Source organism: Hirsutella rhossiliensis (genome assembly GCF_020360975.1).
Source record: "Hirsutella rhossiliensis strain HR02 chromosome Unknown scaffold00019, whole genome shotgun sequence".
NCBI classification, from domain to species: Eukaryota; Fungi; Ascomycota; class Sordariomycetes; order Hypocreales; family Ophiocordycipitaceae; genus Hirsutella; species Hirsutella rhossiliensis.
In genome coordinates, this window is record NW_025408685.1 from 944,608 (window position 1) to 964,303 (window position 19,696).

General features: G+C 53.1%; 7 protein-coding genes across 7 annotated transcripts; 5 read left to right on the forward strand and 2 right to left on the reverse strand.

Moving 5' to 3' along the window:
• Positions 1-1,423: 1,423 nt before the first annotated feature.
• On the forward strand, positions 1,424-2,761 carry HRG_11271 (reverse transcriptase; the record flags this gene model as incomplete). The annotated part of the gene is made up of 1 exon (XM_044869741.1): positions 1,424-2,761. One exon carries the CDS (start codon positions 1,424-1,426, stop codon positions 2,759-2,761), a length of 1,338 nt encoding a protein of 445 aa, XP_044715294.1.
• Positions 2,762-3,195: 434 nt separating this feature from the next.
• On the reverse strand, positions 3,196-3,678 carry HRG_11272 (uncharacterized protein; the record flags this gene model as incomplete). Its single annotated transcript, XM_044869742.1, has 1 exon — positions 3,196-3,678. One exon carries the CDS (start codon positions 3,676-3,678, stop codon positions 3,196-3,198), a length of 483 nt encoding a protein of 160 aa, XP_044715295.1.
• A 382-nt stretch (positions 3,679-4,060) lies between these two features.
• HRG_11273 (GAG-pre-integrase domain-containing protein) lies at positions 4,061-5,012 on the forward strand (the record flags this gene model as incomplete). Its single annotated transcript, XM_044869743.1, has 2 exons — positions 4,061-4,747; positions 4,938-5,012. The coding sequence occupies 2 exons, from the start codon at positions 4,061-4,063 to the stop codon at positions 5,010-5,012; spliced, it is 762 nt and encodes a 253-aa protein (XP_044715296.1).
• A 3,916-nt stretch (positions 5,013-8,928) lies between these two features.
• On the forward strand, positions 8,929-9,372 carry HRG_11274 (uncharacterized protein; the record flags this gene model as incomplete). The annotated part of the gene is made up of 1 exon (XM_044869744.1): positions 8,929-9,372. The coding sequence occupies one exon, from the start codon at positions 8,929-8,931 to the stop codon at positions 9,370-9,372; it is 444 nt and encodes a 147-aa protein (XP_044715297.1).
• A 785-nt stretch (positions 9,373-10,157) lies between these two features.
• On the forward strand, positions 10,158-12,856 carry HRG_11275 (reverse transcriptase (RNA-dependent DNA polymerase) domain-containing protein; the record flags this gene model as incomplete). Its single annotated transcript, XM_044869745.1, has 8 exons — positions 10,158-10,457; positions 10,503-10,646; positions 11,331-11,430; positions 11,504-11,815; positions 11,860-11,952; positions 12,030-12,440; positions 12,507-12,521; positions 12,588-12,856. 8 exons carry the CDS (start codon positions 10,158-10,160, stop codon positions 12,854-12,856), a joined length of 1,644 nt encoding a protein of 547 aa, XP_044715298.1.
• Positions 12,857-13,630: 774 nt separating this feature from the next.
• On the reverse strand, positions 13,631-15,148 carry HRG_11276 (tc5 transposase DNA-binding domain-containing protein; the record flags this gene model as incomplete). Its single annotated transcript, XM_044869746.1, has 1 exon — positions 13,631-15,148. One exon carries the CDS (start codon positions 15,146-15,148, stop codon positions 13,631-13,633), a length of 1,518 nt encoding a protein of 505 aa, XP_044715299.1.
• Positions 15,149-17,620: 2,472 nt separating this feature from the next.
• Positions 17,621-18,416, forward strand: HRG_11277 (DDE superfamily endonuclease domain-containing protein; the record flags this gene model as incomplete). Its single annotated transcript, XM_044869747.1, has 4 exons — positions 17,621-17,647; positions 17,716-17,807; positions 17,883-18,120; positions 18,375-18,416. 4 exons carry the CDS (start codon positions 17,621-17,623, stop codon positions 18,414-18,416), a joined length of 399 nt encoding a protein of 132 aa, XP_044715300.1.
• Between the last annotated feature and the right edge of the window lie 1,280 nt (positions 18,417-19,696).

Here is a 19,696-nt window from a genome sequence, read left to right on the forward strand (position 1 = left end):
ACCCCTCAGTGGTCCAGGAAGAAGAAAGAACAGTCTGCAGACTTCCCTTCTTACCTGGTTTCAAGCTGTATTACCTAGAGAGACCTAGAGACCTCAACTCGTTCGGACCTTCTTCTCGACACAATCTGACAGATTGGTTAGGAAGCATATCCACCTGCTGGCAGGGGTCTCGTTCTTATTTCGGTTCATTAGCCGCGTATTCTTGCAGGAACAACCGACATTTGTCAATGATATCTCATATTTCACCCCATCTCTAAAGTAGCCCGCAGATTTCCAGTCATTAGCAGTAAGATGCTTCTCGCCGAGCCCGAAGCATAGCTCACTGTCTTCATTCAACCCATATAACGGTACCAAGCGTAGCGGCGCGACCATTGTTAGTTTGCATCATCGCGAAGACCAAGCTAGTCTATTCTCACGCCCTCGTCGATCCGAAGCTTTACCACGGCGACTACATCTGCGACCTGGCCAGAGGCCCATTTCACCAGTCTTGCGGAACCGCAATGCAATCGAGGAATGGACGAATCATATTGGGAATTCCGGCAGACGCGAATCTTTGTCGACGACAGTTTCCACAGCCATGGTCCCCGGCACCTGTTTAACCCTGTTCTCCCAGGTCCCGACAAATCGAAAGCGCGGTTTTAACAGTGCCGGCAATGACACTGCAAGCAGGGCCCTCATTCAGTCTCCCTTGGACTTCCTACTGGCGCTCAAAATGGCTAAGCATTGCTCACACGACATGGAGTCATGGACAGCCATCACCAAACTTAGAAGGCCGAAGGTGCCTCTGCATGCTTCGCATCGTGTGCAATATACAGATTAGGGTGGAAGCCCTTTGACCTTTATCCATAGTAGCTCAACATCGCCCTAGAGACTCATGAAGGGTGTGTCGCCGCACTAGCGAGATGCATGCCAGAGCCAGCACCGCCACGCCGAGCAGCGTAAGCCAAACCGCACGGAATGCTTCCATGAATGAGTCCATAACGCCATCGTACCAACCCATGGGAAGCGACTTAAGCGCCTCCAAAGAGTTCCGGATGCGCCGGATCTCTTCAGCAGCGTCTGATTCTTCGCCAAATCGTCGCCATAGTTGCGTTGTCAGGACATTCTGGTACACTGCCGAGGCAGCGGTAACTCCGACGGTCCCACCAATGCCTCTTGCAAGATCTAGCAAACGTCAGTCGCTGTGGGACTAAGGAAGTGTTGTTTTCCCCACATGTTGCGGAAGTGACAGCATGGTGAGAATGGTCTACCGCTACAGCATGGTGAGAATGGTCTACCGCTGAACCAAAGATAGACCAGAAAAAGGGAACCAATATTACAGACATACATACACCGACATTGGCTGAGGAAAGGAGACGGGGGATCCGACGAACTCGACAAGAAGCCTGAAGCGAACGCCAGCTAGGCATTGAGGGGCCTCATCATGGAGACGCCGGCTGAGGCCGTGATCATGGTGGGGCGAAGCGCGTCGCCTGCGTCGACACCCGCGAAAAGATCGACACGCGTCGTGAGGCCAAGCACCAAAATTCGAGAAGCCGCGCGACAGCCCGACGATCTGGCGGAGGAGACAACACGCGCAACTAGGCTTGCAACGCGCATTGCCTCGGACGATGTCGCCATCAGTGACGCGACTGAGCGGCGCAAAGTTGCCAGCAGCAGCAGTGGCGCGAACGAAGGCCGAACCATGCTCCAGAAAGTTCTCGAACTCTTGAGCGAGTCACGTCAAGAAACGCAAAAGCTCAGGCGAGCGATAGTTGCGCAAAACGAGATCATATCCAAGCAACAGCAGATGATCCAGGAAATGGATCAACAAGGGAAAGAGATGAGAGATGAGCTTCGTCACATCCGAGCGCAGTTAGAGACCCTGGCTACGCCCGCATCTTCTCTGCAGAGCAGTCCGCAGATGTCGTATGCGAGCGCTGCAGGGTCATCGCCGACGATCCAGACAATGAACCGGGGCACCGTACCAGCAGCTAAATCGGCACGAACAGCCGTCAGCGATAGTCTCTACTGTACGGTGGACACATCACGAGTCGAAGAAGCGAACAGGTGCCAGACGCAGATCGGCAACATCCGAAAGGCCATAGAGAGCGACATGAGAAAGAGTCAGAGGCAGGAGACTTGGAAATGCGCAGCGGTCGTGACAGACGCTCGAAACCCCGACCGGATCAAAATTTTATGCAGAGACCAAACCGAGTTGAAGCAGGTCAAGGAAGCAGCGCAGAAGACGGTAACTTCGGGAGCCAGGGTACTGAGAGATCAGCTTTACCCTGTCAAAGTCGACAACACCAAGCGTACCGCAGTGCTGGACGCCGAAGGCAACGTTCTGCCGGGCGCAGCTGAGGCGCTCGGAGCCGAGAATTACGTCACGATTGCCAAGATCACCTGGCTTAGCAACAGAGAGAAAGCCAAAGCGTACGGGTCAATGGTGATCTATGTCACTAAAGAGAGTGACGCGCAAAGACTTCTGGACGGCGTGTGGTTCGATGTTGCGGGAGAGTCCGCCTGCACCAATGTTTTTGAACGCCGCGTAGGACCGATTCAGTGCTTCAACTGTCAAGAGATGGGACACAAGGCGTTTTCATGCAAGAAGCCGCAAAGATGTGGCAGATGCGCGAAAGCAGAACATCACCACAGAGAATGCAAGGAGACAGTGCCAAAGTGCGTGCCCTGCGGTGGACCACACGAATCGTACAGCCGGAACTGTCGGGCGCGGAACCCTGGGGATGAGACGCAGGCAGCGTCTGGCCCTTCGGGCTAAGCAGCGGAAGCGAGAATCCACTTAGGATCGATTATGGCACTACCCGTTGGTCAAGGTGTGGGGCCCACAGCAGCCCAACTAAGTGTCTTCGCCACTTAGTTGGCCCAAAAAATCCGGCACAGCCCAAAAAATCCGGCACAGCAGCCCCCTCAATTTGGGGTGTAAAATCAAGGGAATTTCTACGCTTCGCTTCATGGTGCCGTCAATGCGACTTCAAATAGCTAAATTTTACATGTGATTAATAGCTGCGGATCACGTAAAGACGCAAATGACAACGAAAAAAGAAAAAAAGCACGTCTTTGGGCCTATTTAGGAGCTGCCGCCGTCCAGTCGAAGAGATAAGAAGACCGTGTTTGTGAGTCCAAATAGACGTATTATGTAGTAATTTCGCCTTTTGTGCGTCTCTGAAAGCTATTTTATCCATATCTGTGTTCCTAGAGCGTCTGCTGTATCTTGTTGTACGATCGGGTGCGCGGTCGAGGGCATGGTGTACCGACTACCGCTTCAACCGCTGCTAACGGCGGCGAGGAAGGTATATTCTCTTGCGTATCGAGGAAACTGTCCTCGTCCTCATCATCGGCGCCATCCTCACTGTGTTTGTCAAGATCGAGGCCTGTGAAATAGACGGTATCGTCACTGCCGGGCAACGACGACATATCTGTAAGTGGGCGAGGTCGGGTCGTTGCGCGCGCCCTGATATCTCTGGCGGAGTTATTTCTCTTCGTGGTATCGTAGAAAAAGGAATCCTTGGATGGTTCTTTGAGCTCCCGCATGAGGGTATCGCAACTTTGCTCCAGGGTGTAGAACTCAACGTCTCGTCCCGTAAACGCTAGCCAGGGCTTGAAGTTCAATGTCTTGACTCTGCCATTGACTAACTGCTTCTTCCCGACTTTATAGTCTTCTCGGATCTTCTGCATCTCTCCACGAACTCGTTTAAGATGCATCCTTATCTCCTGGCTATGCAAGAAAGCCCAGAAAGCTGTCGAGGATAGCCCCGACCTACGGAAGAAGGTTGAAGAGATCCGGGCAAGCCAGAAAGATTGGAAATAGCAACCAACGGCCCGGGTTCGAGGAAGGATAGTTGGGACGGCCAATCCGGCTTTCGTCTACCCAGCCGGGTCATCGGCCGCAGCATCGGAATACCCGCTCCGCCTATCTGCGATCCTTGACTCAGGAGCTTCCCTTCACGTGTGTAACACACTCAGCCGATTCCGGTCATTCAGAAAGGCCCAGAAAGACTACCTAATCACAGGGGAATCAGAAGTCCGGATTGAGGGGTACGGCAGGGTTAATTTCACGATGACCTTACCGGACGGATCATTCCAAATACTTCGGCTGAAAAAGGGAGCTTACGGCCCAAGCTTTTCAACGAGCTTGATTTCCTTCCAAACCCTACGAGATGAAGGAATCTATTGGGACACCTTCTCGGAGCCTACAAGGCTAGTACGGCGGAACCAAACGATAGGGATTCTTCAAAGGAAATACCGTCAATTCGTCCTGGAATTCAGGCCAACAGCAGAAGCGGAGACCGTCAATTTCGACACAGTCTTCCAAGCAACAAAATCTCGAAGGGCCGGGACCAAAGACCCTCGCCCGGCCAGCCAAGGAGACGGCAACCTCTGGCACGCCCGCCTCGGTCACCCGGGCCCACTGGCCCTCCACAAGCTAGGCCTTCGGAACGGGGTTCGAATCAAGGGGCCAAAGACTGTGGAGTGCGAATTCTGTGCTCAGGGGAAGGCCAGGAAACAAATTTCCCGCAGACCCCCTGACCGGGAAAGAAATAGCCCTTGTCACGAGATTTGGATCGACTGGACCGACCTTTCCGCAGACCACGAAGACTTCGTCCGTGTGATGTTTATCACAGACGCCTTTACAGGAATGGTTTTCCCCTATTTTATGCGGACCTACCAAGAGAAGCATAATTGGGCTGTGTTGAGGGATTTTGTCCATTGGATGAAAGACCGATACGGCTTCGAAGTGAAGATCGTACGCTCAGATGGGGAGCTCTTTACGAAGAAGATCACAGCCTGGTTACGACAGAAGGGCATTTCAGCGGAAAGATCGGCTTCAAACACCCAATCCCAGAATGGAGGGGCCGAAAGATCGGGAGGCCTTTCTATAGAAAGAGGCAGGGTAATGAGAATCGCTTCAAGGCTCCCGCATAACCTCTGGAAAGAGATCGTGGAAGCCGCATGTTATCTTCGAAATCGAACTCCAAGAGAGCCGTCTCACGAAGAGAGCATGCAAGTGAGCATTGATTGTTTTAATAATAGGTGGTTTTTTTTTGTGTTCCGTCGTGTCTGTCCCTCTTGCAATGCCCTCTTCTAGGCTCCCTATTTATATCCCTTGGTTCCCTATTGATATCCCCTTTTCAGTTGTATAGGTACAATATCTAGGAGGCTGGGCTCCTTTCCCAGCCCCCTTTGCATACTGACTTTCCCTAGTCGCCGAGGGTTCTTTCAGCTTCCCCCGTATATGCAGTCTCTCTACAGCCTATGTGGCTGCCTAATGCGGTCTCCTAATAGCCTTCTGCAGCCTCAGAACTCTCTACAGGCTGCCTTTCGATCTAGCCTGTCGGGGCCCTTAGCTGTATACCCCTTATGGTCACCTCGAGCTCAAGATCTCAGACTTGCTTCGCGACAAGCCGAGGGTCCAAATTGTTGCGATTGAACTTACTTCTATTCAATTCTGTCTGACAGCTCTCAACATATATATACATAGTGGCACGTCCGTGCCACTATCCAGTGACTCACCACTTGTAAGTGCTGCCTAAACATGTCTTGGTCCATATCTCAGACCAAGTCAACACTCGTGCCCCAGCGCAACCCCCACGGAGCGCACCAGTGATAGCCATGGAATCCTATGTCGCGCTCCTTTCCGATATGTCGCTTTCTTGTCCATGATGAGGAGCCGCCCGTCGCTCAGCTGCTGAATGTTCGATATGGTCTGGTGCATTGGAATGGGCACCACTAGCCACTCTTGGGAGAGCCGTGGAACAGCTCTCAGGAATGGTATCACGGGAGAAGGTCGAAGAATAGTTGCAGAGAGAACATCTCCAGGTCTGACAATTCGGACATGGCGTATCGAGGGCGGCGGAAAACCACCCCGAGCTGCAGTGACACTATGGGACATGGGGTCAGTTATCCAATTTCAAGGTATTCCTAACAAGCGAGCATACACACTGCCAGTATTCGCCTCTCATGGTGCGTACGTACGGGAGCGAGCGATGATGCCCATTGCTCCGAGTTACGACACCCACTGGAAGACGGGCGGTAAATATACCCCGTGCCAGGGGGTTGGCACTGGTCGCAGCGGCTGCGCCGCAGCTGAGCCCCCAGCGTCCTGCCGTTGGTCATACGTAATGGGAACCGGTCCAGGTAGTGTGCTTGGGACTCGAACCCCTTCAGTGGTTCAGCCAAAGCCTCATTCGCCCCTGTGCAACCAGTTGGCGAGTTGGCCGTGAGGAGTCGGCATAAAGCGTGTATAGACTAGGGGAATGCTTACGTTCAATAGAGGACCCGTTAAATACTTTTCAGAATATATGATGCTGGTTCAATGTCCAGTTTGACCACGTCCCGGCTTTCGAGGCGAAGCAACTATTCCACAAGCTTGCATGTAGCCAAGACGGAAAGTGGTTGGGCACACACACACACACACACACACACACACACACACACACACACACACACACATACGCAAGGCAACTCGCCGGCAAACACGCGTGAGAAATCAGCAGTGCGGCACCGCCTTCCCGCCCCCAGTCATGCAGTGCAGTAAGTAACATCGGCACCGGGAGGTCAGGCGGGCTGTGTGGGGCCGATTCCCCGGCACATCGCCGTTGCTCGACAACCCGCGGGTCTCTGATGAGAAATGAATCAACGGCTGCTGGTTCAGTTCGGTCTCCGGTAATACATGCTTGTGCCGCATGCAGATCAGCACTTGAGCGTCAAAGACTTGAAAAAGCAGCTGGTAGCAGTTAGAAATACCCGCCTCGAATCAGCCCTGCAGGGCCAAACCAACCGACCGCCACTCCATCCCATCCCGCGCTTGCAGCCCGTCAACCTCACACCGTTGCCCGATTTCAGCTCGCTGCAAGGTGTCAGACACATTTGCACACCTCACAACTATATATTTAGGCTCGCTGCTACGTGTCAGACGGTGAGGGGCTTATGTCGCCCAAGCTAAAGGGCTAAATAATGTTCAAGCGCTCCCTGTATGTATTTCCCTGCTTCAAGCGTCTGGGGTTTTTACCGTACTGTCAAGTCTTTCTTGCCCCGCTACTGCCATTCTCCAAGAAACAGATTTTAACCGCCTGATACCAATCTCTCAGTGCCTTGGCCATGCTCTGCAAAGTATGCAAAGATGGCCTCGAGGGCATGATGGACCCAAACCGCAGCAATTGGCTTGCACTCAAAAACGATTTTCCCAGCGAATGTTTTGATGACCCAGGTACCAAGTGGGGAGAACTCTCAAATCGGATTTCCGAGCCACAAAAACTCCCGGATCAAGGCCCGGGGCCGGAAGACGTCTCGGGTATGTCCGTTTCAAGTTCATTATGCATCATGGAAGCCGCTGAGATAGTAGGCATCGATGCATTCGTCAGTCGGCGTGCCAACGAGTACGTTTACGGTCATCACAAAACTGCCGCGTCTTTCTTTGCGTCGCAGCAAGAAGGATGCCTCACGTGTAATCGATTTTCCCCGCATAGGGGTGAGTACCGAAATCTGAAGACCCAGGAGCTGGGCTACTTTTCAGTCTTCACCGTGGACTGGGAGGAGGGTCATGGGACTCCGGAGAAGCTACATATGGTAGTTATCTATAGATCATCATGTGTAGGATTTGAATTGGTCCCCGTTGGAGGTATGTCCAGACACACAATATTGTCAAACTTGAATCCTCCCCAGTAATTCTGACAAGGTGATACAGATCCTAGATACGATGGAAAGCTTAACTATGAGCTGGGCCCATCCAATCATGGCCCAAAAACTTGGTCTCTAATTGAGACTTGGATGACTACCTGTCTTGAGTCCCACAGTCAATGCGGGAAGCCAAACGCATCCGACTTGTATAAACCTACTCGCCTGCTAAAGCTGGACTTGACGCACACTCCGCATACTTTCCGCTTGGTGCGAGGTCGCGAGTGCCCCCCGGGGTCTCGGTATGTTGGCTTGAGCTACTGTTGGGGCCCAAGGCACCCTGACGGGGAGCTGCTTCTTGTCGCATCCACCATCCAGGAACTGAGCCAGGAGCAGCCAATCGACATTTTGCCCAAAACCTTCAGAGATGCCATGACTGTCACTCAACATTTCAAGGTAAACTACATCTGGATCGATCGGCTCTGTATCTTTCAAGACTCGGCCGAAGACTGGCGGGTGGAAGCTTCATTGATGCACGACGTGTACAGGAACGCATATTTTGGTATTTCTGCGCTCGGTGCAAAAGATTCCAACGGAGGCTGCTTCTTTGAGCGCGATCCATCGCATGTAGCGCCGGCTGTTGTTCGCCTCAAACTCCAGGCAGATGGCGTCGAGAAGGCTTTCAGATTCGACCTCGAGCAAGGTTGGGCGTGGCGTCTATCTTTCGAGAGGGAGCCTCTAGTCCAACGATCGTGGGTGGTTCAAGAGCGACTTCTCTCTCCTCGAACCTTACACTTTGGACGCAAGCAGGTGTTTTGGGAATGTAGGGAAGCAAGCTGCTGTGAGTCGCACCCTGAGGGCGTTTATTGCCTGAGAAACAACTACACCGGAGAAGAAAAAGAAGAGGGAATAAAAACGAGCCAGAAGCCACAGCACCATGCCCATCTTTGGAAGCAGTTACTCGACACGCCAGGTCGGCGATATGTCCGCGATGCGTATGAGCAGCTCTTTGTCGACTGGAATTTTCTCGTCAACTATTATGCGAGCCGGGCACTCACTATAGCTAGCGACAAACTTGTTGCCATTTCTGGACTGGCCAAAGACATGAAAGCCAGGCTCCAACAGTTGAAGCCAGGTCCGCATCGCTATCTAGCTGGTCTTTGGGAAGAAACCCTCATGGACTCAATCGATTGGAGTATGATGGATTTCGCTACGAGACCCTTGGAGTACCGGGCACCATCGTGGGCCTGGGCATGCCTCGATGGCCCACTAAGCCTGCTTGCCACTGGCAGCTCCGCAGGCGAGCACGTCATGGTCTTTGCGTCCATGGTGTCGGTCGAAATGGGTCATGTCGGGAACGACAATACCGGTGAGGTCGAGAGTGGCGTCCTGACCTTGGTCGGTCCATGTGCAAGAGTACAGGTCGGTCAAAAGTCACAATTCGTCAAAAGGGACAAGGCCATTGAAGAATTTCGAAGCCCTGACGATCCATATCGCGTCAAGAAATATGACGGCATGCCCGACATGACAGCTAGATTCGATACTCGGAACGATGTCGTGGACGAAGCCCTCGTCATATGGGTGAAAGCCAGGGCGGCGGGTATGGGAAGGTGGTGGAACTCTGGTCTTGCGCTCAGATGTGTGGAGAAAAACAAGTTTCAAAGGCTGGGACTGGTATCCGGCTATTTTGACAGCAAGGACGACGCTCGAGGCTTGATTGAGTGGTTTCCACGGAAGCAGGTAAATATTGTCTAGGCACGGAGGCACCAGAGCAGTGACGCAGGAACGATGGAAGTACCCGTAGGCTTGGCCCACGGGTAACAACCCCGGCGGCGGCGGGGCTCGGCGTTGGGGAGTGAGACTACGGCAGGCTACCCGTGCCACGCCCCACTTATTTCGCGTTCGTTCCTCACCAGCTCCATAATCAGCTCAGAAACCCAGGTGACGCGGAAACCGGGGATCCGACGAACTCGACAAGAAGCCTGAAGCGAACGCCAGCTAGGCATTGAGGGGCCTCATCATGGAGACGCCGGCTGAGGCCGTGAATATGGTGGGGCGAAGCGCGTCGCCTGCGTCGACACCCGCGAAAAGATCGACACGCGTCGTGAGGCCAAGCACCAAAATTCGAGAAGCCGCGCGACAGCCCGACGATCTGGCGGAGAAGACAACACGCGCAACTAGGCTTGCAACGCGCATTGCCTCGGACGATGTCGCCATCAGTGACGCGACTGAGCGGCGCAAAGTTGCCAGCAGCAGCGGTGGCGCGAACGAAGGCCGAGCCATGCTCCAGAAAGTTCTCGAACTCTTGAGCGAGTCACGTCAAGAAACGCAAAGCTCAGCCGAGCGATAGATGCGCAAAACGAGATCATATCAAGCAACAGCAGATGATCCAGGAAATGGATCAACAAGGGAAAGAGATGAGAGATGAGCTTCGTCACATCCGAGCGCAGTTAGAGACCCTGGCGCCCGCATCTTCTCTGCAGAGCAGTCCGCAGATGTCGTATGCGAGCGCTGCAGGGTCATCGCCGACGATCCAGACAATGAACCGGGGCACCGTACCAGCAGCTAAATCGGCACGAACAGCCGTCAGCGATAGTCTCTACTGTACGGTGGACACATCACGAGTCGAAGAAGCGAACAGGTGCCAGACGCAGATCGGCAACATCCGAAAGGCCATAGAGAGCGACATGAGAAAGAGTCAGAGGCAGGAGACTTGGAAATGCGCAGCGGTCGTGACAGACGCTCGAAACCCCGACCGGATCAAAATTTTATGCAGAGACCAAACCGAGTTGAAGCAGGTCAAGGAAGCAGCGCAGAAGACGGTAACTTCGGGAGCCAGGGTACTGAGAGATCAGCTTTACCCTGTCAAAGTCGACAACACCAAGCGTACCGCAGTGCTGGACGCCGAAGGCAACGTTCTGCCGGGCGCAGCTGAGGCGCTCGGAGCCGAGAATTACGTCACGATTGCCAAGATCACCTGGCTTAGCAACAGAGAGAAAGCCAAAGCGTACGGGTCAATGGTGATCTATGTCACTAAAGAGAGTGACGCGCAAAGACTTCTGGACGGCGTGTGGTTCGATGTTGCGGGAGAGTCCGCCTGCACCAATGTTTTTGAACGCCGCGTAGGACCGATTCAGTGCTTCAACTGTCAAGAGATGGGACACAAGGCGTTTTCATGCAAGAAGCCGCAAAGATGTGGCAGATGCGCGAAAGCAGAACATCACCACAGAGAATGCAAGGAGACAGTGCCAAAGTGCGTGCCCTGCGGTGGACCACACGAATCGTACAGCCGGAACTGTCGGGCGCGGAACCCTGGGGATGAGACGCAGGCAGCGTCTGGCCCTTCGGGATAAGCAGCGGAAGTGAGAATCCACTTAGGATCGATTATGGCACTAACCTTCAACAATACTAACACACAGGTATTCGACTTCGATTTCGACAGACCGCGCTTCAGCTGCTGAAGGTAGGACGCTGAACACTTGGAGAAATTGGCCTTCAAGCAGGCCTGTCACGGAGCGAGTAGCGGCGAGGTTGGTGTAGCGTATGCTAACCCGTGGGGCTTAAGGTGTTACGCATTAATGTATTGAAATGTCAGTAGCTTTTACGTCTAAGGCCCTATAGGAGAAATCCTCCGGGTGAAATACACATACATACATAATCAGCTCATGCGGGTGGTCACCAAGGTGCTGCACGATCTGACACCCCGGGCACAGCCGCCGCCTTACGCGAAACGATGGTGGACGAAGGACCTTACACGACTGCGGCGGACATACACGTACTGGCGCAATCAAGCGAGGGCACAGCGACGAGCCGGCCAGTCACGGCCGGATCTGGAGCAACGCGCCAAGGAGGCTGCCAAGAGTACCACGACAACTTGCGGAGACAGAAAAGGCCCATTGGGATGACTTCGTCACGGACGAGAGCAACATCTGGAAGGCAGTCAAGTATGTGAAGTCTGGTACGGAGATGACAGATGACAAGGTGCCGCCGTTGAAGAGAGCCGACGGCTCGATCACCGAAGGCAAGGGCGAGCAAGCAGAGGAGCTCCTAAGCACCTTCTTCCCGCCTCTGCCAACGAGGATCGAGCCGGAGGGTGAACGTTCGCAAAGAGAAGAGATAGCCATGCCGGACCTCACCTTGCAAGAGATTGAGGATAAGGTGATGGCGGCGAAGCCTTGGAAAGCGCCTGGGGAGGACGGTCTTCCTGCGATGGTTTGGAAGAAGCTCTGGCACGTGGTCAAGGTCCGGTGTGGACGCTTTTCGACTCATCGCTCCGAGAGGGCGTGGTGCCTCATCAATGGCGAACGGCCAAGATCATTCCCTTGAGGAAACCTGGTAAAGGAGATTATACCTTGGCCAAGGCGTGGCGACCGATCTCTCTCTGTCGACCCTTGGCAAGATTCTGGAAGCAGTCGTAGCAGAACGCATCAGCTACGCAGTTGAGGCCCATGGGCTTTTGCCCGCGAACCACTTCGGCGCTAGGAAACGCAGATCGGCAGACCAAGCACTAGTGCTTCTGCAGGAGCGGATCTACAAGGCGTGGAGAATGGGCAGAGTGCTAAGCCTCATCAGCTTTGACGTTAAAGGGGCATACAATGGAGTGTGCAAAGAGCGGCTGCTTGACAGGATGAGAGCAAGGGGCATCCCGGACAGATTGGTCGTCTGGATGGACGCATTCTGCTCGGAACGGACCGCGTCGGTGGTTGTCAACGGGCACACATCCGAGCAACAAACCCTGCCGCAGGCCGGCCTACCCCAGGGATCCCCTCTGTCGCCAGTGGCTTTTCTTTTCTTCAACGCAGACCTGGTGCAAAGACGGATCAGTAACAATGGCGGCTCCATCGCCTTCGTGGACGATTACTCTGCCTGGGTCACGGGGCCAACGGCAGAGTCAAACAGAGATGGTATTCAATCGATTATCGATGAGGCGCTTGATTGGGAGAAGCGCAGCGGCGCCACATTTGAAGCAGAGAAGACATCCGTCATCCACTTCACACGCATCGCGGAGCGCGACAGCGACCTGCCTCTCATCATCAAAGGAAACGATGTCAAGCCGAAGAGCAACGTGAAGCTGTTGGGAGTCATCATGGACAAAGCGCTTCGCTTCAAAGAGCACATCGCCAGAGCAGCCGCCAAGGGGCTGGCCGCGGCCATGTGCTTGAAACGACTGAAGATGGCCTCGCCACGGATGGCGAGGCAACTGTTCGTAGCGACGGTGGCGCCAGCCATGGACTACTAGGGGGGCCTAAAAGTCGGCCAAATCCCCGTCCCCGATCCTCAGGGACGGGGGGGCCACTGACCGGGAAAAAGGACGCTGACACGGAAAACCTCGGTACCTTCATCCCACACTGTTTTACTAAGAAACTAAGGTTCTCTACTCCCCCTTGTTTGATGCATACATTTCCCTCACCAAGCGGCAGCATTTAATTGTCCGAAATATCGGCAGATGCATAAGAGAGCGACACCTTAGTATTTTGAAGCTATATTCTGCATACAATTGTACTTTCATCGATCTCTGGACCTTTATCCTCATCGACAGCCTTAGAATCATTGCTAGAAGATTCATCAATGTCGTTCAATGGTATGTCAACGCCGTCAGCTTCCAGAGATAGCACCTTACGGCTCCTTGTGCGCTCTTTGTGCTCTAATATCACCAAGTCTGCCGCCTCGTGTACAGCGGCGTGATCGTACTCATGATGATAAGTGAGGCTGTCGTAGAACTTGCGTTTGTACGATAATTCCCGGAAGGTGCGCCAACGATAACAAAGCCACTCGGTGCTATTGAGATGCACCCGCCGGTCGCCCTTAGTCCAGCCTCCTTGGAGCCGCATTTGCGAGGTCCTCGTCTCTTTGATGCTATTCCGAACGGTCCCTCTGACGTCACGAAGCCATCGTCGTAAGTAGGCAGCTTCATCTCGTGCCTCCTTCTTCTTCATCCGGCGTTGTTCCTCTGCCTTGGCACCCAGTCTGTTATATTCGTCTCGTGCGACCCGGACTCTCGCGTCGTAGACACTCAAGGGCCGTATTTCCCTATAACTCGTGTCTTCTCCTTGAGGGCCGCGCGGCTAAGCTGCTTTTCCTTAACACGGCGCATCTCATCTGTAGCTATAATGCCATTGAGAGCGAGGGTATTCGCAGCCTTGCGTGCCTTTAAATGTACGTGCGAGACTGACGGCGTCAGCGGCACCTCGGAAAGAATAGAGACTTCCAATCGCAGGTTCACGTAGTCATTATATCGTCGAATGACGGAGAGATCGAGTTTTGGTGTAGTGACGCTATTCCAATCGATTTGGCGGATCGTCGGGGGCGTTCCGCTCGTCAAGCCTTGCGGCGATCGTTGAGGCGTGGAGGGTTCGATTACTTGGTCGAAGTTGCCTTCCTGGATGAAGCCGGGAAGATCTCGCTTATCTACTTCTTTCGTAAGCGATGATAACGCATCTTGGAGGTTATCGAGAACCATCGACGGCTTGTGTGGGAAAAGACCGCACTTCTCCCACGCCGAGAGGATCGTATGCTTCTTGAACGTTCGATTGCGAATCTCTTGAAGATGGTACGGGAAGAGCTCGATATCGTGATCGTGACAAAAATGCACGATTTCACTAGTATGGTGGTTATCGCAGCCATCCACCAAAAGAACGCGTGTTTCCCCCGGGTTTGAAGGCCGTGTCAGTCGCTCGAAATGTTCTGCCCATTCGATGGCGATGATATCATTAGTATACCCCTTTGGGCTCATTGCAATGACTGTATCGCCGTCCAGTGCATTCTCAACCCATCTAACAGGAATCTGAACTCCTGGGAGGACCAGGAACGAGGGAATACTCGTCCCTGCAACAGATATAGCTTCAATCGCGGTTACAGAGACAGTCTCGTGAGAATCCGAAAGAACGGGCTTCTCAATGTCGTTAAAAGTCCAGAGGAAGGTGCCCTTATTTAGATAGCCAACCATGAAGCCCGTCTCGTCAAAATTCCAGATATTTTCGCGCCGGATATCGTGCCTCGTGATGAAATTCGACCAGTCTTGGAAGAATGCCTCGACACAAGCTCGGTCTTGCATCGCCTTTCGCTTAACGTCTCGTGAAGCTGCTTTCCGGCGATGGAAATACCGTCCCCATCGCTTCATGAAACGCTGGGCCCATTTCTGTGATGCCGTGCCTCCCCAGCCTTTTGCCTTCAGAATGGCGTTGGCGTGTTGTTGAAGGGCGCGCCCCTGGATATGGTGCCCCTGAGCGATGCGGCGATGTGCCCAGCAAAGCACTTCTTGCTCTTCTTCCGACCCCAGTAGCGTAGCATTCCCGCCATTCTCAGAAACTGGATGATGCCCTTGAATGCGTGATCTCAGGCGCTTGTACGGCACGCCCAATGCATCAGAGGCTGCCTTCATCGTACGGTAAAAACCTTCGACAAAGAGCTCCGATGCCGCAACAGTGCGAGCTTCGAGATTCTCTTGACCATGCCGCGCGAAATTGGGTTTATTCGTCTCAGAATCAATCCATTTTTGCATAGCAGTAGGTTCAGAGCTTGAGGAGGCCATAGCGAAAATCTCGTCGAAATTGCAGCTCCAATCCGTTTGCTAGCCATTCTCATCATCTTCGTCATCGTATATGGTTTTGTTGCATAGCTTATCTAATGGAAGTGCGGAGATGATATTGAATAATCAAGGATATGCTGTTAAGAATGGAAACTTCAGGTTTGCGTGCACTAAGGTACATTTCTATGTACCTTGATTTCTTTTCCGTGTCAGCGTCCTTTTTCCCGGTCAGTGGCCCCCCCGTCCCTGAGGATCGGGGACGGGGATTTGGCCGACTTTTAGGCCCCCCTAGTATGCCTCAAACGTGTGGTCGCACGCGTGCGGGGTGAAAGAAGCGGCGTGGATTGGCAGGGCCCAGCGAATCGGAGCCCAGGCTGTCACGGGAGGCTTTCGCACAGTGGCAACGGCAGTGGCCGAGGCCGAGGCCGGCGTGCAATCGTTCCGAGAACGGCATGCTCAAGCGGCAGCGAAATTCTGGATAAGGATGCGGACGCTCCCGAAGACGCATCCTCTGACATCGTTGAGGCTCAAGCTGAACAGGAGGTATGCGTCGCCAATGCAGAAGCTCGCCTCGGCGATGGGAAGACTAGATACCAAACGCCTGGAAGTCATCCACGAGTTCGCACTGGCGCCGTGGGACGAACGAGTGCAGGCAACGTACGAGGCAGACCGAGCGGAGGTGCTGAAGTCGGATGACCCGGAGGACATCACTATCGCGACGTCCAGCTCGCAAAGGAAAGGCAAGGTCGGGTTGGGAGGCGTCGTTCGGGATGCTTCCCGTGACAGCGCAGACGAGGTGCTGGCCAGCTACTCCGTCACCCTTGGCTCCAGTGATGAGCAGAATGCCTACACAGCAGGACTCGAGGCAATCGCCATGGCCCTGAGGTGTGTACCTCTAGGTCTTCATGACCGACAGCTCACAGTTGTGACAAGCAACCGCGCTGTCCTGCAAGTCATCGGGCGACCGCGGCAGCAGTCTGGTCAGTGCACGATACGGGCGATATACGGATCTGTTGAGTATCTTGCGAAAAGAGGCTGCAGAGTCAGACTTCGTTGGGTGCCTGCAAAGAATGAGGAGTTCACCCTTGGGCCACTGGCCAAAATGCAGGCGAAAAGAGCGACGCGAGATGAATGCATCGCTGAACCGGCAACGTTTCAGGCAAGAGCAACGACGTTACGACTGCTGCTCAACGAACACACTCGCGTTCGTCAGATCCCAGAAAGGGTTGAAAGCACTCAAAGCGCATCGATAAAGCATTGCCGGGCAAGCACACCCGCAAGATGTACGACGAGCTAACTAGAAAGGAATCTGAAGTGTTGGTACAACTTCGAACTGGCAAATCACGACTGAATGGCTACCTTCGCAAAATCGGGGCAGAGGAATCGGATGACTGCACCTGCGGACAGTCGGCGGAAACGGTGGAACATTTCCTCTTTCGATGCAGAAGATGGACGGTACAACGAGAAATCATGCTTCGATATGCTCGCGGAAAGATGGGAAACCTGTCTTTCTTCCTAGGAGGCAAGGCAGAGTCAGACGACGACAAGTGGCAACCTGATATTGGGGCTGTGCGTGCGACGATACAGTTCGCATTGGCGACAAAACGCTTCAGTATGGACCGTTAACGGGCCATGTACTGATCAAGAACAACCATACTAACACAACAGCCTTCAACTTGGCAGACCGCGCTTCAGTCGCTGAAGGTAGGACGCTGAACACTTGGAGAAACTGACCTTCAAGTAGGCCTGTCATGTCACAGCGAACGAGGCTGGAAACAGATGAAAAGAAGCGTGGGGCTTGGGGTGAGATGGAACAATGTACAGTAGGTAAGTAGCTTAGCGTAGTGGCTCTATGGGGGAACCCTCCGGGCGCAATACAAAAAAAAAAAAAAAAAAAAGCTGGTGCTGGACACCACAGTAGCCAGTACACCGCAATAGCCAGAATTTTCACCGTCTAACTTCAATCACCTACACTTCAACCAGATCACAATCCTTTGACTTGCAGAGATGGAAGCACGTATCCAAGAAGCTCTTCGATATATTGAACATTTTTCTGGTGCGAAGGTGGCCACGGTTGCTCGGGAATTCGGCGTACCACGCAATCGATTGCGATACCGCCTTGAAGGCCGTCCTCCCAAAACAGGCAGACCAGCCACGAATTTGAAGCTATCGCGACCAGAAGAGGCGGCTTTGTGTTACATCGATCGCCTTGACAATATCAACCTTGCGGTACGCCCAGAGTTCGTCACCGATGCGGCAAATCACATCTTGCATCAGCGATCTGGTCAAGCCGATCTCGTTATTGGTAGCAGGTGGACTTCTCGCTTTCTCAAACGTCACGGCTACTTCAAGAAGCTTCAAAGAAGCTCCACTCAGAACGTCAAGCCTCCGAAGACCTCACCCGCGTCAATCAGTATTTCCAGAGCCTCCACAAGGTCATCCAAGAGAAGGTATACCCCTGAAGATATCTGGAATATGGACGAGACCGGATTTCGGATCGGAGTTGGCAAAGATCAATTGGTCGTCACTAAACGAAAGAGAGCCCATTATTTTGCTATCCCTGAGAACAGGAGTCTGCCACTGCGATCGAGGCTATCTCGGCTGGTGGAGCTTTCATTCCCGCTTTCTTAATCCTATCTGGACAGATGCACATGACCTCATGGTATCAGATACCTGGTCTAGATCCCGATACAGCTATCCGACCTACATCGACCGGCTACTCAAACGACGAAATTAGTCTGGAATGGCTTCAACATTTTGACAAGCATTCGGCAAAGACCTCGAGAAGCTCGAAGCGTCTGCTAATTCTCGATGGCCATGGCTCCCACCACACAAGGCAATTCATTCAGTATTGCGACGAACACGGCATCATTCCATTCGGTATGCCCCCGAATCTCACGCATCTACTCCAGCCTCTGGATGTTGTGGTATTCCAGCCATTGAAGCACTACCACGCCAAAGCGCTGGAAGTTATGGTTCGAGACGGCCTTGTCAATATAACCAAACTCGAATTTCTTTCCTGCATTCAGCAAGTACGATCACAAGCCTTCAGACAAAATACTATTCGCTCTGCATTCCGAAAAACGGGAATCTGGCCACCGAATCCACAAGCGGTACTCCAGCTGCTGGAGGCTCGTCAGACGAAAAAGACGCCCACTCCTCCCCCCAATTTAGAACCACTCTTCACCATTCGAGACGCCACTGACTCTTCGGCAAATAAACAAAGTAGCTGATAAACTCGAGATCGTACTCCAAGAAGACGAAGACCTAAATCCCGAATTTTCTCGCGATTTGGGTCGCTTTATTCGGGGATCGCTATCTCTGGCTACCGAACTTGTGCAGACCAAAAGAGATCTGGGAAGGACTAAAATGGCCGAACGCATCCAACAACAACGTAAGGCGATGAGAAACACGCAATTGCAATCGGGAGGGGTTTGACGGTAGCCCAAGGGCGTGAAATGGTGCAGAAAAGGGAGGAAGACCAAATCGCTAAGGCTAGAAAGGTGATCGAGGCCGCGGAGTTGAAGGCACGCAGCGCACGCAGGCGATGGTTTGAAGAGGCAGCAAAAAAGGCTCGTAAATGGAGGGCATCTGGAAGGCTGCCCAGGGTGGAAATATGCGATTCTGAGCGCGGAACGCGGTGGCTGAAGCGATTTTAGTTGGAGGAGTCGAAAATCTGGCTATTGCGGTGTACTAGGGGGGCCTAAAAGTCGGCCAAATCCCCGTCCCCGATCCTCAGGGACGGGGGGGCCACTGACCGGGAAAAAGGACGCTCACACGGAAAAGAAATCAAGGTACATAGAAATGTACCTTAGTGCACGCAAAACTGAAGTTTCCATTCTTAACAGCATATCCTTGATTATTCAATATCATCTCCGCACTTCCATTAGATAACCTTAAGCTATGCAACAACACCATAACGTAATCTACCCCCTTCCTGGTCACACCCCCTACCTGCTCAAAAATTCTCCACCCAAGCGACCCGCACCTCATGGCGAGACAGGCCGACCACCATGACGGAAATTCTCACGAAGAGAGTAGCAGTTCAAAGGGCATAATTATTTTAGGGTGCATGTGTTCTCCGCCTTTCTTCTCCCTGTCTGCTGTACCATTCTCCCATTTATGCCTCTTGCTCTCTCTTCTTCAGTCTTCCATCTCCTTCCTTGCTGACTTACTAATGCATAGGCACCCTCTCTCCGCGTCAGCTTGCCACGTCATCCCACTTTCATCCTGTCTCGTCCCTACACCTTCAGCTAGCTATCAGGCTTCAGGACCAAGTCTTAGACCCTTCTTCTCGACACACCCCCTTAGCTGTTGCCTATCCCTAGCAGAGGGAACAGATACAACCAGACTTGCAAGGGCAACCTCAGTTGAGCCGGGCTAGTGTTCGTGTAGGTCGTGAGACGGCCTCATTCGGTGTTCCCTACAGTCCTTGATCTTGTCCTTCAGCTCCTCCAGCCTAGCCTCCAGTTTCAACCTTTCACCAATCTCTTCAAGCCCAATCAGCCGAAGGAATTCCGCTAGCTTCTGCTTTGGGAGAGCTTTTGTCAA